Source organism: Pristiophorus japonicus, chromosome 9 (assembly GCF_044704955.1).
Source record: "Pristiophorus japonicus isolate sPriJap1 chromosome 9, sPriJap1.hap1, whole genome shotgun sequence".
NCBI classification, from domain to species: Eukaryota; Metazoa; Chordata; class Chondrichthyes; family Pristiophoridae; genus Pristiophorus; species Pristiophorus japonicus.
Window position 1 is genome coordinate 27,843,838 of NC_091985.1, and position 19,873 is coordinate 27,863,710.

The 19,873-nt window shown below is 46.1% G+C and overlaps 1 protein-coding gene across 3 annotated transcripts in view; it reads right to left on the reverse strand.

The window, feature by feature from the left end:
- ahctf1 (AT hook containing transcription factor 1) overlaps nt 1–19,873 on the reverse strand; it is a 118,728-nt gene that overhangs the window by 37,361 nt on the left and 61,494 nt on the right. For all 3 annotated transcript variants that reach the window (XR_011594987.1, XM_070889214.1, XM_070889213.1), the window contains exons 23-28: nt 19,737–19,865; nt 15,729–15,873; nt 14,843–14,993; nt 11,220–11,327; nt 6,663–6,855; nt 4,106–4,303 (exon numbers count right to left, since the gene is read on the reverse strand). Coding sequence is in view for 2 of the 3 variants with exons in the window: in XM_070889214.1 (XP_070745315.1) it covers nt 4,106–4,303; nt 6,663–6,855; nt 11,220–11,327; nt 14,843–14,993; nt 15,729–15,873; nt 19,737–19,865 (924 nt within the window). In the remaining variant the exon portion in view is untranslated. The remainder of the gene's footprint in view (nt 1–4,105; nt 4,304–6,662; nt 6,856–11,219; nt 11,328–14,842; nt 14,994–15,728; nt 15,874–19,736; nt 19,866–19,873) is intronic.

A 19,873-nucleotide genomic window follows, 5' to 3' on the forward strand; every position in this document is an offset into this window, starting at 1 on the left:
CTGGAGAATTTTGGCTATGAGGAAAGATTGGAGATGCTGGGTCTGTTTTCTTTGGAACAGGAGGCGGCCGAGGGGAGACTTTATTGAAGTGTACAAAATTCTGAGAGGCTTAGATAGAGTGGATAGGAAGGAAATAACGGATGCATTGACAGTGGATGAGCAATGGCAGACATTTAGAGACCGCATGGATGAACTACAACAATTGTACATCCCTGTCTGGCGTAAAAATAAAAAAGGGAAGGTGGCTCAACCGTGGCTATCAAGGGAAATCAGGGATAGTATTAAAGCCAAGGAAGTGGCATACAAATTGGCCAGAAATAGCAGCGACTGGGAGAAATTTAGAACTCAGCAGAGGACAAAGGGTTTGATTAGGGCAGGGAAAATAGAGTACGAGAGGAAGCTTGCAGGGAACATTAAGACGGATTGCAAAACCTTCTACAGATATGTAGAGAGAAAAAGGTTAGTGAAGACAAACGTAGGTCCCCTGCAGTCAGAATCAGGAGAAGTCATAACGGGGAACAAGGAAATGGCAGACCAATTGAACAAGTACTTTGGTTCGGTATTCACGAAGGATGACACAAACAACCTTCCGGATATAAAAGGGGTCAGAGGGTCTAGTAAGGAGGAACTGTGGGAAATCCTTATTGGTCGGGAAATTGTGTTGGGGGGAAATTGATGGGATTGAAGGCCGATAAATCTCCAGGGCCTGATGGACTGCATCCCACAGTACTTAAGGAGGTGGCCTTGGAAATAGCGGATGCATTGACAGTCATTTTCCAACATTCCATAGACTCTGGATCAGTTCCTATGGAGTGCAGGGTAGCCAATGTAACCCCACTTTTTAAAAAAAGGAGGGGGAGAGAAAACGGAATTATAAACCGGTCAGCTGACATTGGTAGTGGGTAAAATGATGGAATCAATTATTAAGGATGTCATAGCAGCGCATTTGGAAAGGGGTGACATGATAGGTCCAAGTCAGCATGGATTTGTGAAAGGGAAATCATGCTTGACAAATCTTCTGGAATTTTTTGAGGATGTTTCCAGTAGAGTGGACAAGGGAGAACCAGTTGATATGGTGTATTTGGACTTTCAGAAGGCTTGACAAGGTCCCACACAAGAGATTAATGTGCAAAGTTAAAGCACATGGGTTTGGGGGTAGTGTGCTGACGTGGATTGAGAACTGGTTGTCAGACAGGAAGCAAAGAGTAGGAGTAAATGGGTACTTTTCAGAATGGCAGGCAGTGACTAGTGGGGTACCGCAAGGTTCTGTGCTGGGGCCCCAGCTGTTTACATTGTACATTAATGATTTAGACGAGGGAATTAAATGTAGTATCTCCAAATTTGCAGATGACACTAAGTTGGGTGGCAGTGTGAGCTGCGAGGAGGATGCTGTGAGGCTGCAGAGTGACTTGGATAGGTTAGATGAGTGGGCAAATGCATGGCAGATGAAGTATAATGTGGATAAATGTGAGGTTATCCACTTTGGTGGTAAAAACAGAGAGACAGACTATTATCTGAATGGTGACAGATTAGGAAAAGGGGAGGTGCAACGAGACCTGGGTGTCATGATACATCAGTCACTGAAGGTTGGCATGCAGGTACAGCAGGCGGTTAAGAAAGAAAATGGCATGTTGGCCTTCATAGCGAGGGGATTTGAGTACAGGGGCAGGGAGATGTTACTACAGTTGTACAGGGCCTTGGTGAGGCCACATCTGGAGTATTGTGTACAGTTTTGGTCTCCTAACTTGAGGAAGGACATTCTTGCTGTTGAGGGAGTGCAGCGAAGGCTCACCAGACTGATTCCCGGGATGGCGGGACTGACAGATCAAGAAAGACTGGATCAACTGGGCTTGTATTCACTGGAGTTCAGAAGAATGAGAGGGGATCTCATAGAAACGTTTAAAATTCTGACGGGTTTCGACAGGTTAGATGCAGGAAGAATGTTCCAATGTTGGGGAAGTCCAGAACCAGGGGACACAGTCTAAGGATAAGGGGTAAGCCATTTAGGACCGAGATGAGGAGAAACTTCTTCACCCAGAGAGTGGTGAACCTGTGGAATTCTCTACCACAGAAAGTTGTTGAGGCCAATTCACTAAATATATTCAAAAAGGACTTAGATGTAGTCCTTACTACTCGGGGGATCAAGGGGTATGGCGAGAAAGCAGGAATGGGGTACTGAAGTTGCATGTTCAACCATGAACTCTTTGAATGGCGGTGCAGGCTCGTGAGGCCGAATGGCCTACTCCTGCACCTATTTTCTATTTTTCTATGACCTATTTCCCTTCACAGAGGGGTTAACAACAAGGGGTTAAACCATAGATTTAAAGTAATTGGTAGGAGGTTTAGAGAGGATCTGAGGGGAAATTTCTTCACCCAGAGGCTGGTGGGGGTGTGGAACTCACTGCCTGAAAGGCAGAAACCCTCACCACATTTAACAAGTAACTGGATGTGCACTTGAAGTGCCGTAACCTACAGGGCCAAGGACCAATAGCTGGAAAGTGGGATTAGGCTGGATAGCTCTTTATCGGCCAGTGCAGACATGATGGACCAAAGTGGCCTCCTTCCGTGCTGTAAATTTCTATGATTCGATGATTAGAGCGTGAAAGGGGAGGTTCTCGTCCGTTCATTGATTTCGCAAAGATTGCTGTCTGCGGGGACTTGATCTGTGGAGCAGCAGAGAATCACTGACAGCAACTTCTGTATTGCTGCGTTTAATTGCGCCTTTGCGGATGCCAGAAGTTGGTGTCATTTTGACGCTGACAGTTTTCACCATCATTACAACCGCAAAATCCGGGCCATTCTAATTATTGGAGGTTACACAAAGCTACTTCACCCACAATTGATAAAATGGCTACCTGATTGGCAAAAGAGAAAAACATTTAGATCGGCTTTAGATCCCTTCGAAGAGTCTCATTGACCAGAATTTCATTAAGATGTACTTTTTTTGCACTCAATAAGACTGCCTAGGATGTTTTGTTTAAACATGCTCATATAGATACCATGGAAATCATTTCATTTTCCCCCAAACAAATGACAGTTCTAGAGGAGATGTGGATGGAAAGGAAGACATGGAGCACATGATCAAAGGACAACCTATCCTTCACTCTTCCAATCGTCTGCCACTACCTCAGAGTATACTATTCCACAAATTCCCATCTCTTGGCATCTTAACCTTGTTCTAGTCCGAAAGCTTGGTAATCATGAACATCACTCTGGGATTCAGTTGGTCTATTCCCTTTTAAGATTTTAAAATCACTCAATAAAATCATCTCTAAGCTGCCTCCCCTGTCCACTGCAAAAATCTCAGAACCCACATTCCTTCTCCACAACATGGATGCCAAAATCTCATTCATCAAATTTATGCCTACCTTTGTATTCCCTCCATGAACAGAATATCACCCTCTTGGTAAAGTGCCCAGAAATGGGCACCGTACTCAAGGTGGGGACAGAGCAATGCATCATAGGAACTAGATCACTTTCTGGGACATGCTCTATTCTCGAGCTATGTGCTTTGTTGCCTTCATCACTGCTGCATATTGTACTAATAGTTTAAAGGTATTTTCATTTAAAAAGCAGCAGTGTGTATAAAATATCCTCAGAAGGGAATTCTGAGGAACCTGCCATGAAGCTTTATGACAGCTTGCTGGTTCACCATAACCAGTCCAAGACTAAATGAGGTTCAGTAACAGTATTTGAAAGTCTGCCTCAGCATTTATGACACACTTATGCTTTTTTAAAATATAGAAAAATAAATGTAGTTGAATTAGATAAATGCTCATGATTTGACAATCTTTTTGAACTCCAAGATGTGACCTTCAATTCAAGAACTTGCACAGAATGTTGCCCCCCCAACCCACCAAAACTCGTTATAAATATCCTCAGTTGAACAGAGAAGCATCATGAAATAGAAATCATCCTGCCTTATAGCCATAGGGTTATGTGTTTACATTCAGTTTAGAGAGAATTCAAAAACTCCAGATGGCAGAAGATAGCTAATGATCAAGACGTTATCAGGTAGCAAAGGCGATTATAACTTCCTTTAATAAAGCTGAGTAACAATCAAACACCTGAATGCTTGCCTAATCCAAAACTACAAAATACATACCCCATTAGTCCATCGAATAGTCAGTTTCTCCTTCGTGAAAGAAATTTTGGTCTCTTTAGCACGAATTGAAGGAGTTGAAGACCTACTCGGTGAGGCACATGGCGATGCCAAGGGTGTAGGGCGAAGGTTGGATCTTAAGATAGACTGAGGAGTAAAATTGGCAAAATTGGCTTCTGAAGATGTAAATGCTCTTGCCCTCTGAAAAGGAAAGCGAAACAAAATTTTTATTTCCCAGTGCACACCATGTTTGATATCTGGGCCTCTCCATGAAAAACAATGAATATCAGAAACATGGGGAAACTGAAAGATCACTCATCATAGCAATACTGGGCACATATTGAAACTATTTAATAACCCAGTTCAATAGATTTGACTTATCATCATCATCATAGACAGTCTCTTGGAATCGAGGAAGACTTGCTTCCACTCTAAAAGTGAGTTTTTAGGTGGCTGAACAGTCCAATATGGGAATTACAGTCTCGGTCTGTCCCACCTGTGACAGTCGTTGAAGGAAAGGGTGGGTGGGAAGATTGGTTTGCCGCATGTTCCTTCCGCTGCCTGCGCTTGCTTTCTGCATGCTCTCGGCGACGAGACTCGAGGTGCTCAGTGCCCTCCCGGATGCTCTTCCTCCACTTAGGGTGGTCTTTGGCCAGGGACTCCCAGGTGTCGGTGGGGATGTTGCACTTTATCAGGGAGGCTTTAAGAGTGTCCTTGAAATGTTTCCCCTGCCCACCTGGGACTCGTTTGCCATGTAGGAGTTCAGAGTAGAGCGCTTGCTTTGGGGGTCTTGTGTCTGGCATGCGGACAATGTGGCCTACCCAGCGGAGCTGATCAAGTGTGATCAGTACTTCAATGCTGGCCTGGTTGAGGACGCTAATGTTGATGCGTTTGTCCTCCCAGGGCATTTGCAGGATCTTGCGGAGACATCGTTGGTGGTATTTCTCCAGCGATTTGAGGTGTCTACTGTATGTGGTCCACGTCTGAATCATACAGGAGGGCAGGTATCATTATAGCCCTGTAGACCATGAGCTTGGTGCCAGATTTGAGGGCCCGATCTTCGAACACACTCTTCCTCAGGCGGCCGAAGGCTGCGCTGGCGCACTGGAGGCAGTGTTGAACCTCGTTGATGTCTGCTCTTGCTGATAGTAGACTCCCGAGGTATGGAAAGTGATCCACGTTGACCAGGGCCGCGCCGTGGATCTTGATGACTGGGGGGGCAGTGCTGTGTGGCAGGGTCAGGTTGGTGGAGGACCGTTGTCATACACATGTTTAGTGTAAGGCCTATGCTTTCGTATGCCTCAGTGAAGATGTTGACTGTGACTTGGGAGTTCAGCCTCTGTATGTGCGCAGACTGAAGCCTTGCCAGTGTACTGTAGCTCGACGACACAGGTTGGGACAGTCTTGGATCTGGCCTGGAGTCGATGAAGGTTGAACAGGTTCCCACTGGTTCTGTAGTTTAGTCCCATTCCAGCGGGGAGCTTGTGGAGTGTGAGGTGGAGCACTGTAGCGAGGAAGATTGAGAAGAGGGTTGGCTCGATGGCACAGCCCTGTTTGAAGTGGATTGGGTCTGTGATGGATCCATTGGTCAGGATCACGGCTTGCATGTCGTTGTGGAGCAGGCGGAGAATGGCAACATTTTGGGGGCAGCCGAAACGGAGGGGGACGCTCCATAGTCCCTTGCGGTTCAGTGACAAAGGCCTTTGTAAGGTCAAAGGCGGCCATGTACAAGGGTTGGTGCCGTTTCCTGTATCTCTCTTGCAGTTATCGCGCAGTAAAGATCATGTCCGTTGTACCCTGTAAGGGACAAAATCCGCACTGTGACCCCGGGAGGAGCTCTGCAGCCACAAGGAGAAGACGGTTGAGGAGGATTCTTTCCCAGTGGCTGGTTACAGGGAGATTGCTCTGTAGCTGCGGCAGTCGGACTTGTCCCCTTTTTTAAAGATGGTCACGATTACTGCATCTCAGATCTCCCGGCATGCTCTCCTCCCTCTAAATGAGGTCATGCATTTGTGCCAATAGTGCCTCTCCTCCATACTTTAGTGCCTCAGCAGGGATTCCATCCACTCCTGTTGCCTTCTTGTTCTTGAACTGGCGATGGCCTTTTCTACCTCGTGCAGGGCTGGGGTTTTGCTGAGGTGGTGGCGGGTAGCATGCTGCGGGATGGAGTTGAGCACACTCGAGTCAAAGGCAGAGTCTCGGTTAAGGAGATCTTCGAAGTGCTCCTTCCAGGGGGTTCTGACTGCCTCGGTGTCCTTGATGAGTGTCTCCCCGTTCTTGGCCAGCAGTGGGGTGGGGCCTTGGGCTGTAGGTGGCCTTGACTGCGGTGAAGAATCCTCGCACATCATGGCTGTCAGCCAGCTGCTGAATCTCCTGTGCTTTCTCCATCCACCAGTTAGGTGGCTGACAACTTAATTTTTGTGTCCTGCCCCATGAAATAATATTTTTCATGATGGAGGTGTAACATTGACTACAGTATAGTTCCTCTGCTTAGGAATTATTTAATCAGGTTTCATAAAATGTACTCAATCCAAAAAATACATAAAAATTAATTACATACCTTCACCACAGGAGGTGTTTGCAAAAGTTTTAGTTCTGATGCCGTAGAAATGCCTCTGAGGTAGCCAGTATTGACAGTGCATGATTGCAATGGACTGGTAGTCACCCAAGGACTAGCCTTACTTTGTGTACACGGAGTAGTCTCTGCTTTCAAGGTTGAGTGGGTCTTCAGCTGCCGCACAGAATCCAATAACCTAATCAAAGAAAAGAATTCTGTCAGAAATATAAGCTCTCTGGACGTTGCCCTCCCCGCCCCCACACTTTCTCAACAGAAGTAATAGTGAACTATTTGCAAAAGATGTAATGAAAATGAATTTATTTGAGAAAGCTATTCTCTCTGTATTAGAAACATAGAAAATATGTGCAGGAGTAGGCCATTCGGCCCTTCGAGCCTGTACCACCATTCAATAAGATCATGGCTGATCATTGACTTCAGTATCCCTTTCCTGCTTTCTCGCCATACCCCTTGATCCCTTTAACTGTAAGGGCCATATCTAACTCCTTCTTGAATATATCTAAAGATCTGGCATCAACAACTCTCTGCGGTAGAGAATTCCACATGTTAACAATTCTGAGTGAAGAAGTTTTTCCTCATCTCGGTCCTAAATGGCTTACCCCTTATCCTTAGACTGTAACCCTGGTTCTGGACTCCCCCAACTTCGGGAACATTCTTCCTGCATCTAACCTGCCCAGTCCAGTCAGAATTTTATATGTTTCTATGAGATCCCCTCTCATTTTTCTAAACTCCAGTGAATACAAGCCCAGTCAATCCAGTCAATATTACTTAATTTGCAGTCCTCTAACAACAATATCCACGTAAACAGTGCTCGATTATACGGTCAGATTATAATATTGGTATTTATGTTTCAACTGTAAATGTTAAAGATGCAAGCTTCAGCATCAAGACATAAACCAATTACTGTACTACTAAAAGGAAGTTCTGAAATTTAATTATCAGTTGTTTTGCTAGAAAGAAACATTGCTCAGTTTTAACAAGTCAAAACTCCTTTTTATCAGAGTCCATGACCGAATGAATATTCTGTATACTACATACGCTGCCCAAAGTGGTTGTTATGACTAGGATGGGAAAAAATATATAGACTTGGGAAATAAACAGAGTGGAAGAAAACCTGTAGTGGTCTTAGTCGGATGAAGATGCAAGGCACAAGTGGGGGGAAAAAAAAAACACATTGGTCAGTGAAGGGTTTTAAAAACATTTTTTTTTTAATTAAATCTCGGGATGCAGGTGTCACTGGGAAGGCCAGCATTTATTGTCCATCCCAAGTTGCCCTCGAGAGGATGGTGGTAAGCTGCCTTCTTGAATCGCAGCAGCAGTTTGTGTACTGAAGGTACTTTTGACTCATCGATGATTAATAACGATGATGTATGTCCAAGACAGTGGTACGTGACTTGGAGGTAGTGCTGTTCTCATATGTCTGCTTTCCTTGTCCTTCTAGGCGCAAGAGGTCACGGGTTTGGGAGATGCTACTGAAGCCTTGGTGAGTTGCTGCAGTGCATCTTGTAGATGGTACACACTGAAGCCTGTTTACCAGTGGTGGAGGAAGTGATCGTTTAAGATGGTGCGCTGATCAAGCGGATTGCTTTGTCCTGGATGATGTCAAGTTTCTTGAGTGTTGTTGGAACTCCACCCACCCAGATAAGTGGAGAATATTCCATCACACTCCTGACTTGTGCCTTGCAGGTGATGAAAAGGCTTGAGGGAGTCAGGAGGTGAGTCACTTGCTGCATAATACCCAGTCTCTGATCTGCTCTTGTACCTGCAGTATTTGAGTGGTTGGTCGTTAAATTTCAGGTCAATAGTGAGCCCCAGGATGTTGACGGTGGGCGATTATATGTTGGTAATGCCATTGAATGTCATGAGGAGTTGGTTAAACACTCTCTTGTTGGAGATGGCCATTGCCTGGGACTTGTGTGGCACGAATGTTACTTGCCATTTATCGGCCCAAACCTGGATATTGTTCATGCCTTGCTGCATGCGGGCATGGACTGCTTCACTATCTGAGGAGTTGCGAATGGAACTGAACACTGTGTAATCATCAACGAACATTCCCACTTCGACCCTTATGATCGATGTAGGTCACTGAAGCAGCTGAAGACGGTTGGGCCTAGGACATTGCCCTGAGCAACTATTGCAGCGATGTTCTGGGGCTGAGCTGATGGGCTTGCAACAACCACAACCATCTTCTTTTGTGTTAAGTATGATCCAGCCAGTGGACAGTTTTCCCCCTGATCCCCAGTTTTATTGGGGATTATTGGTGCCACAGTCTGCTGCCTTGTTGTGAAGAGCAATAACTCTCACCTCGCCTCTGGAATTCACTGTTTTTATCCACGGCTGTAATGTGGTTCGGAGCCCAGTCAGAACCCAAACTGAGCATTGGCGGCAGGTAATTGGCAAGTGCCGCGTGATACCGCTGTAACGACAATCTTCTGCAAAGTGATGGAAAGTGAGAGTAGATTGATGAGGTGGTTATTGGCCGGATGGGATTTGTTCTGCTTTTTGCGGACAGGACATAGCTGAGCAATTCTCCACTTTGTCAGGCAGATGTCAGTGCTGTAACAGCTTGGTTATAAGCTATAGGCTAGTTCTGGAGCACAGGTCTTCAGCACTACAGCAGGGATGTGGTCAGAGCCCGTATCATTTGCTGTAACCAGTGAGCTCAGCTGTTTCTTGATATCATGTGGAGTGAATTGAATTAACTGAAGACTGGCACCTGTGATGGTGGGTACCTCAGGAGCAGGCCGAGATGGATTATCGGCACTTCTGGCTGAAGATGGTTGCAAACGCTTCATCCTTGTCTTTTGCACTCACGTGCTGGACTCCACCATCATTGAGGATGGAATGTTTATGGTGTTTCCTCCTCCAGTTAGTTGTTTAATGGTGCACACCATTCATGACTGGATGTGGTAGGACTGCAGAGCTTTGATCTGATCCGTTGGTTGTGGGAGCGCTTAGCTGTCAATAGCATGTTGTTTCTACTGTTTAGCATACATGTAGTCCTTCGTTGTAGCTTTAAGTTGCCACCATTTTCAGGTTTGCAAGGCGCTACTCCTCTTTTACACTCCTTATTGAGTCAAGGTTGGTTGCTTGGCTTGATAGTAATGGTAGAGTGAGGCATATGCCGAGCCATTAGGTTACAGATTGTGGTGGAATACAATTTTGCTGTTGCTGATGAATCTCAGTGCCTCCTGGATGCCCAGTTCTGAACTGCTTAATCTATTTAGTACATGGGAGTGCCACACATGATAGAGGTGTGACCTCAGTGTGAAGGTGGAACATCATCTCCACAAGGTCTGTGCGGTGGTCATGTACAGATACATCTGCGACAGGTACATTGGTGAGGATGAGATCAAGTAGGTTTTTCTCTCACCACCTGCCATAAGCCCAGTCTGGCAGCTATGTCCTTCAGGCCAGCTCAATCAGTGGCAGTGCTGCAGAGCCACTCTTGGTGATGGACACTGAAGTTCCCCACCCAGGGTACATTCTATGCCCTTAGTCCAAGTGGTGTTCAACAGAGGAGCACCGATACATCAGCTGAGGGACGGTGGTGGATGATAATCAGCAGGAGGTTTCCTTGCCCATGTTTGACCTCATGTCATAGGACTTCATGGGGTCCGGAGTAAATGTTGAGGACTCCCAAGGTCAATCCCTCCCGACTATATACCAGTGAGTCCACCTCCGGTGGGTCTGTCCTGCCAGTGGGATAGTGATAGTGGAGGAGCTTGGGACATTGGCCGATAGTCATACTTACAGAAACAGAATCATGCCTATGTCAGGCTTGACTAGTCTGTGGGACAGCTCTCCCAACTTTGACACAAGTCCCTTGACGTTAGTAAGGAGGACTTTGCAGGGTCGACTGAGCTGGGTGTGCCTTTGTTGTGTATGAATCTGATGCCTAGGTCAAACCTAAGTGGTCCGTCCACTTTTATTCGTATTATACTTCTTTGTAACAGTTTGATATTACGGAGTGGCTTACTAGGCCATTTCAGAGGGGAGTTAAGAGTCTGGATCTGGAGGCACATACAGGCCAGACAAGGTAAAGATGGCAGGTTTCCTTCACTAGAAGGATGTTAGTGAACCAATTTGGTTTTTATGACACTGCAATAGCTTCACGATCACAAAATTCGATTGATTTTTTTTGTCTTTTCTAACAGAATTCAAATTCACAAACTGCCATGGTGGGATTTGTACTTGTGTCTCTGGATTATTAGTGCAGGCTTCTGGATTACTATTCCAGTAACATAACCACTACACTGCCTGTCGAGGCATTTTTGAGGGACAATAAAGGGACTTACATAGTGCATCTGGTCTCTGCTAAATCTGACCTGGAAGTGCTTCGAAAAGTTTAATTTCCTAGCACTGACATCTTTCACTCTGATGAGTACAAAATATAATAATTACAGATATCTGGATTAAAACCCAGTTTTAAAATGGATCCTCATAAGGAATAACATTCCAAATATAGGGAGAGAGTGCACAAGAGCAAAAAAGAGCACGAGTCAGAGTGAAAACAAATTTATTACAAAAAACAATCTCTACCTGGACAGTCTTCTAGAGTGCCTGCTGATTGGTGTCCCAACAAATGCATCAGGCACTTCAGTAGATTTGACAGCGGGATTAACTGAAGGTGATTCACTATTCCTAGGACTGAAGTTTAAAAAGATTTCAGTGCATAGATCAACACATGCATGTTTTCCTTCTTACATTTATGAATTTATTTTCACCTCGTCTTTAATGCACATATGCAGGTTATTACAGAAAGATTGTACCGCAGTAAAAGTAGACACATTGAAGTTGGATAGTAAAATTTCTGGATAAATCACAAGATTTACTTTAAAATTTCATCAGTGTCACTGTTCATGTTTATCATTCTGAAAAAGGGGTGGCTTAAAGTTCTGTTCATTAAACATACAAGATCTCCACGTGATGCTTAGCTGCTAGAATCTAGGCTTGTCATTGGCTTACTGACCTGAAGGCCAAGAATATTGCCCGAAAAGATCAAAGTACACCTTTCAGGAAATAATTATGCATTTAAAGATCAAATCCGAAAAACATAAATAGCACAGTATAAATTTTTCTTCACCCACTTTGCACTGGCAACTTCCAAAGCACAAAAGTCATCCACAGCAATCTTTAAGGGTGACTCACCTCCTTTCCATCAACTGAGCAGTACATAAACTTTTCTTGTATTGTAATGATCCAAAGCCTTCCCTGGGGCAATGAATATTTGAATTTTTCCAATTCTTTGAAGACAGTTTCTCCATGTTCCTTGCAAAAGCAAACAGCTATCTCCCTATTTATTCCCTTTAATGGCTACGCTCTTGGTCTTTCATCAATTGATAGTTATCTGACCTAATCCTAAATTAACTCCCAAATCACTTTGCTAAAGCTACTGTTGCTTCAATACTGTTACAGTATCTGGGGAGACGAACACCTCTCGTTACTGGACAGGAAGGGCTGATGGGCAATCTTTCTTTTACCTCCAGCCAGAAAACCTTTTCTTCCAGGTCACAAATTTTCTTCTTTAAAATTTAATCAATACTACTGCAGATATTAATTTTATCCGTTAAATTACAAATTAGCCATCCCATAAACAATTTATCTTCACTGTGTTAGAATCAAGACTCATTGGTGCAGAAATCCTGGCCTCATTGCAAAAGCCCGTTTTCAGCGTGCATATTGGGTGCAAGGACATTTGCAAGGGCAAGATTGCGGGATTTACCCATATCTTGCCCAGAAAATGTCCTCAAAATTCTTGCGTATAGCCTACTTTTACAGGCGTAAGAGTTTTGAAAACATACAAAAATATAATTAAATTTAAAAAATTATTATAAAAAACCCTGCCCACTACGGTACATTTATTTTTAACCATAATTTAAAAAAATTTAAAACTCGGAATTTTTTCCTCTAAGATATTTATTAACTTTAATTTTAATTATGAGGTTGTTTTTTATTTATTTTTTTATGATGTTTTTAGTGTGTTTGTTTTTTCCCCCTCATTAATAGCAATGAGAACTCGTAGATACGGAGTTCTCATTGCGATTAATGAGAAAGCTGTGGAATACTGTACCCGATTGGCTGAACACAAGAATTAGGAACAGGAGTAGGCCATCTAGCCCCTCGAGCCTGCTCCGCCATTTAACAAGATCATGGCTGATCTGGCCGTGGACTCAGCTTCACTTACCCGCCCGCTCCCCAGAACCCTTAATTCCCTTATTGGTTAAAAATCTATCTATCTGTGATTTGAATACATTCAATGAGCTAGCCTCAACTGCTTCCTTGGGCAGAGAATTCCACAGATTCACAACCCTCTGGGAGAAGAAATTCCTTCTCAACTCGGTTTTAAATTGGCTCCCCTGTATTTTGAGGCTGTGCCCCCTAGTTCTAGTCTCCCCGACCAGTGGAAACAACATCTCTGCCTCCATTTTGTCTATCCCTTTCATTATTTTAAATGTTTCTATAAGATCACCCCTCATCCTTCTGAACGCCAACGAATAAAGACCCAGTCTACTCAATCTATCATCATAAGATAACCCCCTCATCTCCCGAATCAGCCTCGTGAATCGTCTCTGTACCCCCTCCAAAGCTAGTATATCCTTCCTTAAGTAAGGTGACCAAAACTGCACGCAGTGCTCCAGGTGCGGCCTCACCAATACCCTATACAGTTACAGCAACACCTCCCTGCTTTTGTACTCCATCCCTTTCGCAATGAAGGCCAACATTCCATTCGCCTTCCTGATTACCTGCTGCACCTGCAAACTAACTTTTTGGGATTCATGCACAAGGACCCCCAGGTCCCTCTGCACTGTAGCATGTTGTAATTTCTCCCCATTCAAATAATATTCCCTTTTACTGTTTTATTTTTCCCAAGGTGGATGACCTCACATTTTCCGACATTGTATTCCATCTGCCAAACCTTAGCCCATTCGCTTAACCTATCTAAATCTCTTTGCAGTCTCTCTGTGTCCTCTACACAACCCGCTTTCCCATTAATCTTTGTGTCATCTGCAAATTTTGTTACACTACACTCTATCCCCTCTTCCAGGTCATCTATATATATTGTAAACAGTTGTGGTCCCAGCACCGATCCCTGTGGCACACCACTAACCACCGATTTCCAACCTGAAAAGGACCCATTTATCCCGATTCTCTGCTTTCTGTTAGTTAGCCAATTCTCTATCCATGCGAATACATTTCCTCTGACTCCGCGTACCTTTATCTTCTGCAGTAACCTTTTGTGTGGCACCTTATCGAATGCCTTTTGGAAATCTAAATACACCACATCCATCGGTACACCTCTATCCACCATGCTCGTTATATCCTCAAAGAATTCCAGTAAATTAGTTAAACATGATTTCCCCTTCATGAATCCATGTTGCGTCTGCTTGATTGCACTATTTCTATCTAGATGTCCCGCTATTTCTTCCTTAAATGATAGCTTCAAGCATTTTCCCCACTACAGATGTTAAACTAACCGGCCTATAGTTATCTGCCTTTGTCTGCCCCTTTTTTTTTATAAACAGAGGCGTTACTTTAGCTGCTTTCCAATCCGCTGGTACCTCCCCAGAGTCCAGAGAATTTTGGTAGATTATAACGAATGCATCTGCTATAACATCCGCCATCTCTTTTAATACCCTGGGATGCATTTCATCAGGACCAGGGAACTTGTCTATCTGGAGTCCCATTAGCCTGTCCAGCACTACCACCCTAGTGATAGTGATTGTCTCTACGTGACTGCATCTTCTGTGTGGGAACCTCGAGGACGGGAGCGTGCTTCGCAGCGCGGGGAGAGAAGGCCTCCCCACCGGAATCTCACGCTCCTCCGGGACCACCAGGTACTTTTATAGAAATGTTTCAGGTCAGAGGCAATTGCCCACGGGAAGCCTCCGACTGCAATTTCCACCCCATTATTACCATTTACTGTTTGAGCGAATCTTTTTATTAGTTCAAAACTACAGACATCTTTAACTCACTCAGTCCCACCTTTGCCCTTCAATCTACAAGCTTTTAAAATCTAAATTTGGCATCAAATACTACTTTTTACTCATCTTATATCATATTCTGATTTTGTATGGCAGACACACAGAAGGAAATCATCGTCAGCTATTGGCTGCACACAGTGGAGTAGCCAAGACCGCCACTGCAGTACTAGAATTCCTTACCTGTAGTGAGGAAACAGAGATTCTTCTTGCTCGTTTTTTAGCCACACCTCGTTAACCTTGGAAAGCACTGAACTGATGAATGTTGCACGAGTAATCACACTTCCCGAAGTAGTCCGCCTCGCCACAGTAGATAATGGTTTGGGCCGTGTAACTGTTTGCAAAAACAAAATAAAAATTCTTAAGTGGATGAAGTTTAATAAGATCCACAGGTTTTAGGAGACTGAACACTCAACAAATCAAACCACTGTGTAGCAGCCATCAACAAAGCAAATGGAACGATGAACCAAATAATCAAAACAGCACAGTACAAGTTGAAAGAAATCATGCTCAAACTGTGTGATGCTTTGGTGAGCTCACAGACACCCGTGTCCAGTTCTGGTCAATGAGACACATGTCAGACATTCAAGCACTGGATGTAGTTCAGAAAAGAACCATAAAGCCGATCCCTAGTATCAGAGAACTGAGTTACAAGGAACGACCAGAAATATTTGGACTTTTCAGCCTTGAAAAGAAGCAACTGAATATTAACCTCAGAGATATGTAGCATTAAAAAGGAAAATCCATAATATTATTTTAAATGAAACTATGCCAGTGGTACAAAGGAGCATAGGTTTAACTTAGCAAAAAGCCAAACATAAGTCCAGTGTCAACAAACAGCTCTCTACATGGAGATAGCATCGATTGGAAGTCAGGTAGAAAACAAAAAAACACTAGTGTCACAAACAAAAAACAGATCACTGTCGTGAAGCAGGAAATTCTAGGGTCTTTTTGGATGGACAAGCTAAGATGCACTGCCACCGCCTTCTTCAGCTATATCTATCTTGTGAAAAGTTACTTATAGATTGCAGATTTCAAAATTTAGAATAATCTTGAAGCATCGTCTCACCTTCGCGTAAAATTGCTAAATTATGGTAAGGTTTTGTACGTTCAGTTGCTAGCCTTCTCTGTACCCTTGGAAGAACTTTTCCATACTGCTCCAGGATAGAATTCCTAGCAGCTGTTCTCTCTCGAATTTGAGGATCACGATCATTCTGATAAAACATTAAAAAAATATATTTATTCCCGTCGTTTTCCCTTTTTGTATCCTCATGCCTTATTCTTTACTTTCCATACCTTTCTTCCTCCAGAGCTAGATCCTTTTCATCCCACAGTCAACACTGGAATGTATTAGCTTATGTGAAGCAAGATATACTATGTAACATAGGACTCCTGACTATGGGCCTAAGTTTCCATCGACCCTTGGAACGGCGCACCTCATAGAATAAAAAGGGCGCTGAAAACTTGTCGTGTAATTCTCCACGCTTCTTGGGACGTCTTCGGGCTCGGCGCAGCGCAGCACAAGGGGTGGTGAGGTGGAGCCAGGTCCCGGCGCTGAAAACAGTGCCGGGACCTCGGCACGTGCGCGCACTCTCGCAGTAGCTCCTGGCAGCCCGAATCTCTGCAGGCTGTGTGGGAGAGCCCAAAGCACGCTGTCCCTATCCCGGGCCGAGTGGCCTGTTGCACAGGTCGGCCGCTGCCTTCCCACGCTGAGGGTTACAAGAGACAGGTTGCTGGGGGGGGGGGGGGGGGGGAAGATTTTTGATCGGGGGGCGTGGTGGGTGAGGGGAAGAAAAGAGTTTTGATCCGGTTTGGGGGGGGGTGGGGGGGGGGGGGCGGTTGGGTGGAGAGAAGAGAAGAGAAAAGAATCTTCAAAGATTTTCCAGTCCTTTAATATCTAGCTATTTTTTACTAAAAATATACTCAGTTTAATCAGGCTGATAGCACCTACACCCTGTCCAGTCTTGCTGCTTGGGATTTAAAAAAAAACCTGCCATTCCTATCATAACACGGTCATATTGATGATGGTTCTTTATTGTTAAAAGTGAAGTGTTTAATGCTTTGGAAAACCCTCTAACTTCCCCCCCGCCCCGCCCCCCCCCCCCCCCCCCCCGCAATCTCTGGTTACCTGCGCCTAATTTCTAAAGTGTCCGCAAGGTTTTTCTGAGTGTACAAAAGTGGGCACATACGCTGGCCTAAGTTAGTTTGGAGTAACTTTTTGCTGTCTAAACTTGCTTAAATGGCCAAAACAGGTGTAAATGGCTGGTAACGCTCCCTTTTCAAATAAAGAATAAAAAGAAACTGAAACTCACTCACTGAAACTGGAGCAAACTAAATGTGGAGAATTGCGATTTTTAGGATACTCCAAAAAATAGGAGCAACTCCTGTGGAAGTTCCACATGATAAAAAACGGGCGCCCCTCCGAGCTGGGTGCCCGTTTTTCGCACCTAAAACGCGCCGGAAAAAAAACGAGCGATTCTGGAGCGCTTTGCAGCTCCTTGCCTGCCTGGCGCGGCGCCCGGGGCGCGGAGCCTACACTCGCGCCGATTTTGTAAGTGGGAGGGTACGGGTACTAGTAAATTAGTTTTTTTCCTGCCGGCAACGCTGCATGTGCGCGTTGGAGCGTTCGCGCATGCTCAGTGTGAAAAAAACATTGGCACTCGGCCATTTTTGTAGTTCTTTGTAGCTGTTTAGTTTTTGAACATTTTTTAATAAAAGCACATTGCCATCAGCACAGAGGCTTCTTGTAGCAGTGAGAAGGGTGCAGGAAGCCTCAGAAAGTTGAGGCAGCCATTTCCCAACGACCTCCCCCTTTTGCCATCGGGAAATGGCTCCTCAATTTCTGAGGCTTCCTGCAGCCTTCTCTCTTTCCCGCCAGCCGTCTGGAACCGCTCCCTTTCCCCCCCCCCCCCCCCCCCCCCCGCGTTCGGTTGGCTCCCTTTCCTCCCTCCCCTCCCCTGCGTTCGGTAAGCTCCCTCCCTGGCTCCTTCCCTCCCGCCCGCGTTCGTCGGCTCCCTTCCCTCCACCCCCCGCGTTTGGTCGGCTCCCTTCCCTCTCGCCCCCGCCTCCCCCCCCCCCCCGCGTTCGGTCGGCTCCCTTCCCTCTCGCCCCCCCCCCCGCGATCGGTCGGCTCCCTTCCTCTCCCTTTCCGCCCCCCCCCCCCCGCGTTCCGTCGGCTCCCTTCCCCCCCCCCTCCCCCCGCGTTCGACGGCTCCCTTCCCTCCCTGCCCTGCCCTGCCCTGCCCGCGTTCATCGGCTCCCTTCCCTCCCTCTCCCCCCCGCCCCGCGTTCGGTCGGTCCCTCTCCTCTCCTCCCCCACCCCCCGCGTTCTCGGGCGGGCTCCCTCCCCGCCCGCGTTCGGTCGGCTCCCTCCTCCTCTCCTCCCCCACCCCCCGCGTTCGGTCGCGGCTCCCTCCCCGCCCGCGTTCGGTCGGCTCCCTTCCCTCCCTCCCTCCCTCCCCCCCGGCCCGCGTTCGTCGGCTCCCTTCCCTCCCGGCCCATGTTCGTCGGCTCCCTTCCCCCTCCCGCCCGCGTTCGTCGGCTCCCTTCCCTCCCTCTCCCCCCCCGCCCGCGTTCGTCGGCTCCCTTCCCTCCCTGCCCCCCCGCCCGCGTTCGTCGGCTCCCTTCCCTCCCTCTCCCTCCCCGCCCGCGTTCGGTCGGCTCCCTCCTCCTCTCCTCCCCCACCCCCCGCGTTCGGTCGGCGGCTCCCTCCCCGCCCGCGTTCGTCGGCTCCCTTCCCTCCCTGCCCCCCCGCCCGCGTTCGTCGGCTCCCTTCCCTCCCTGCCCCCCGCCCGCGTTCGTCGGCTCCCTTCCCTGCCCCCCCCCACCCGCGTTCGTCGGCTCCCTTCCCTCCCTCCCCCCCCCTCTCCCCCCCCCCCCGCCCGCGTTTGGTCGGCTCCCTCCTCCTCTCCTCCCCCACCCCCCGTGTTCGGTCGGCTCCCTTCCCTCCCTCCCGCGTTCGGCGGCTCCCTTCCCTCCCTCCCTGGCGCGCGTTCGTCGGCTCCCTTCCCTCCCGCCCGCGTTCGTCGGCTCCCTTCCCTCCCTCCCTCCCCACCCCGCCCGTGTTCGGTCGGCTCCCTCGTTTTGTGAGGCTTGCTGCACCATTCTTCCTGGCTGAAGCACTTTCACACAGGTAGGAAGATGGTTTATTTAACCTTTTCTTTGCTTATAAATGTTTATTCAGGTTGGATTTATTTGTATAATATTTGTAGAAGTATAAATAAGGATTTATTGTAGAATTTAATGAGTTCCCTTCCCCCCGCCACCTCGTTCTGGACGCCTGATTTGTAACCTGCGCCTGATTTTTTAATGTGTAGAACAGGTTTTTTCAGTTCTACAAAAATCTTCACTTGCTCCATTCTACTTTAGTTTGGAGTACATTTTCACTGTGGAAACTTTCAAATCAGGCGTCAGTGGCCGGATACGCCCCCTTTTGAAGAAAAAATTCTGTTCCAAAGTAGAACTGTTCTACCTGACTAGAATTGCAGTAAAAAAAATGTGGAGAATTGCGAATTCTAAGATAGTCCGTTCTCCACCAGTTGCTCCTAAAAATCAGGCGCAAATCATGTGGAAACTTGGGCCCTTTATAACTAGCCATGGCCAAGTTTAATCTAATCTACACAGGCAGATTTACTCTTGCTCATCATTCAATGGTTTTGAATTCCACACACATTATACACACGCACACACACAAAAACCCATTTAGATGATATAATAAATTGGTCTTTGTGATAGATAATTAACACTGCTCCGTAGTTGCAAACCAAAGGCCTGAACAATTTCAGATGGGCTTAAATGTATAAAATATTTTAAAGAAAAAAAAGAGACACCAAAATTTGTATCCACATAAATGTTTTAACACTAACATAATGTTATCCTAGAATATCGCGCTGCTTTTTACACTCAAACGCCACAAATGTGGGTGAGGTTGATATTTCATACAAAGCTGTTAAGGTATACCAGAAAGATCTCTTTCCCCACTTTCCCCAGCACACCCCTCGGCTGATGTGGAGACAGAATTAAATTCAGCCCCCAATAATTAAAAACAATAATCAAATAGAGGTGGTTTTCAACTTACCAAACTCATTTTCAGTGACTGATTAAGCTGCAAGGCAGGTACATAGTTGGCACGTTGAAGGTGATGAACTAAAAGAAATTCTTGGTTTTGAAGACTGCCACTGTTTTTCAAAAACTTCTCCAAACACTCCTGTGAAT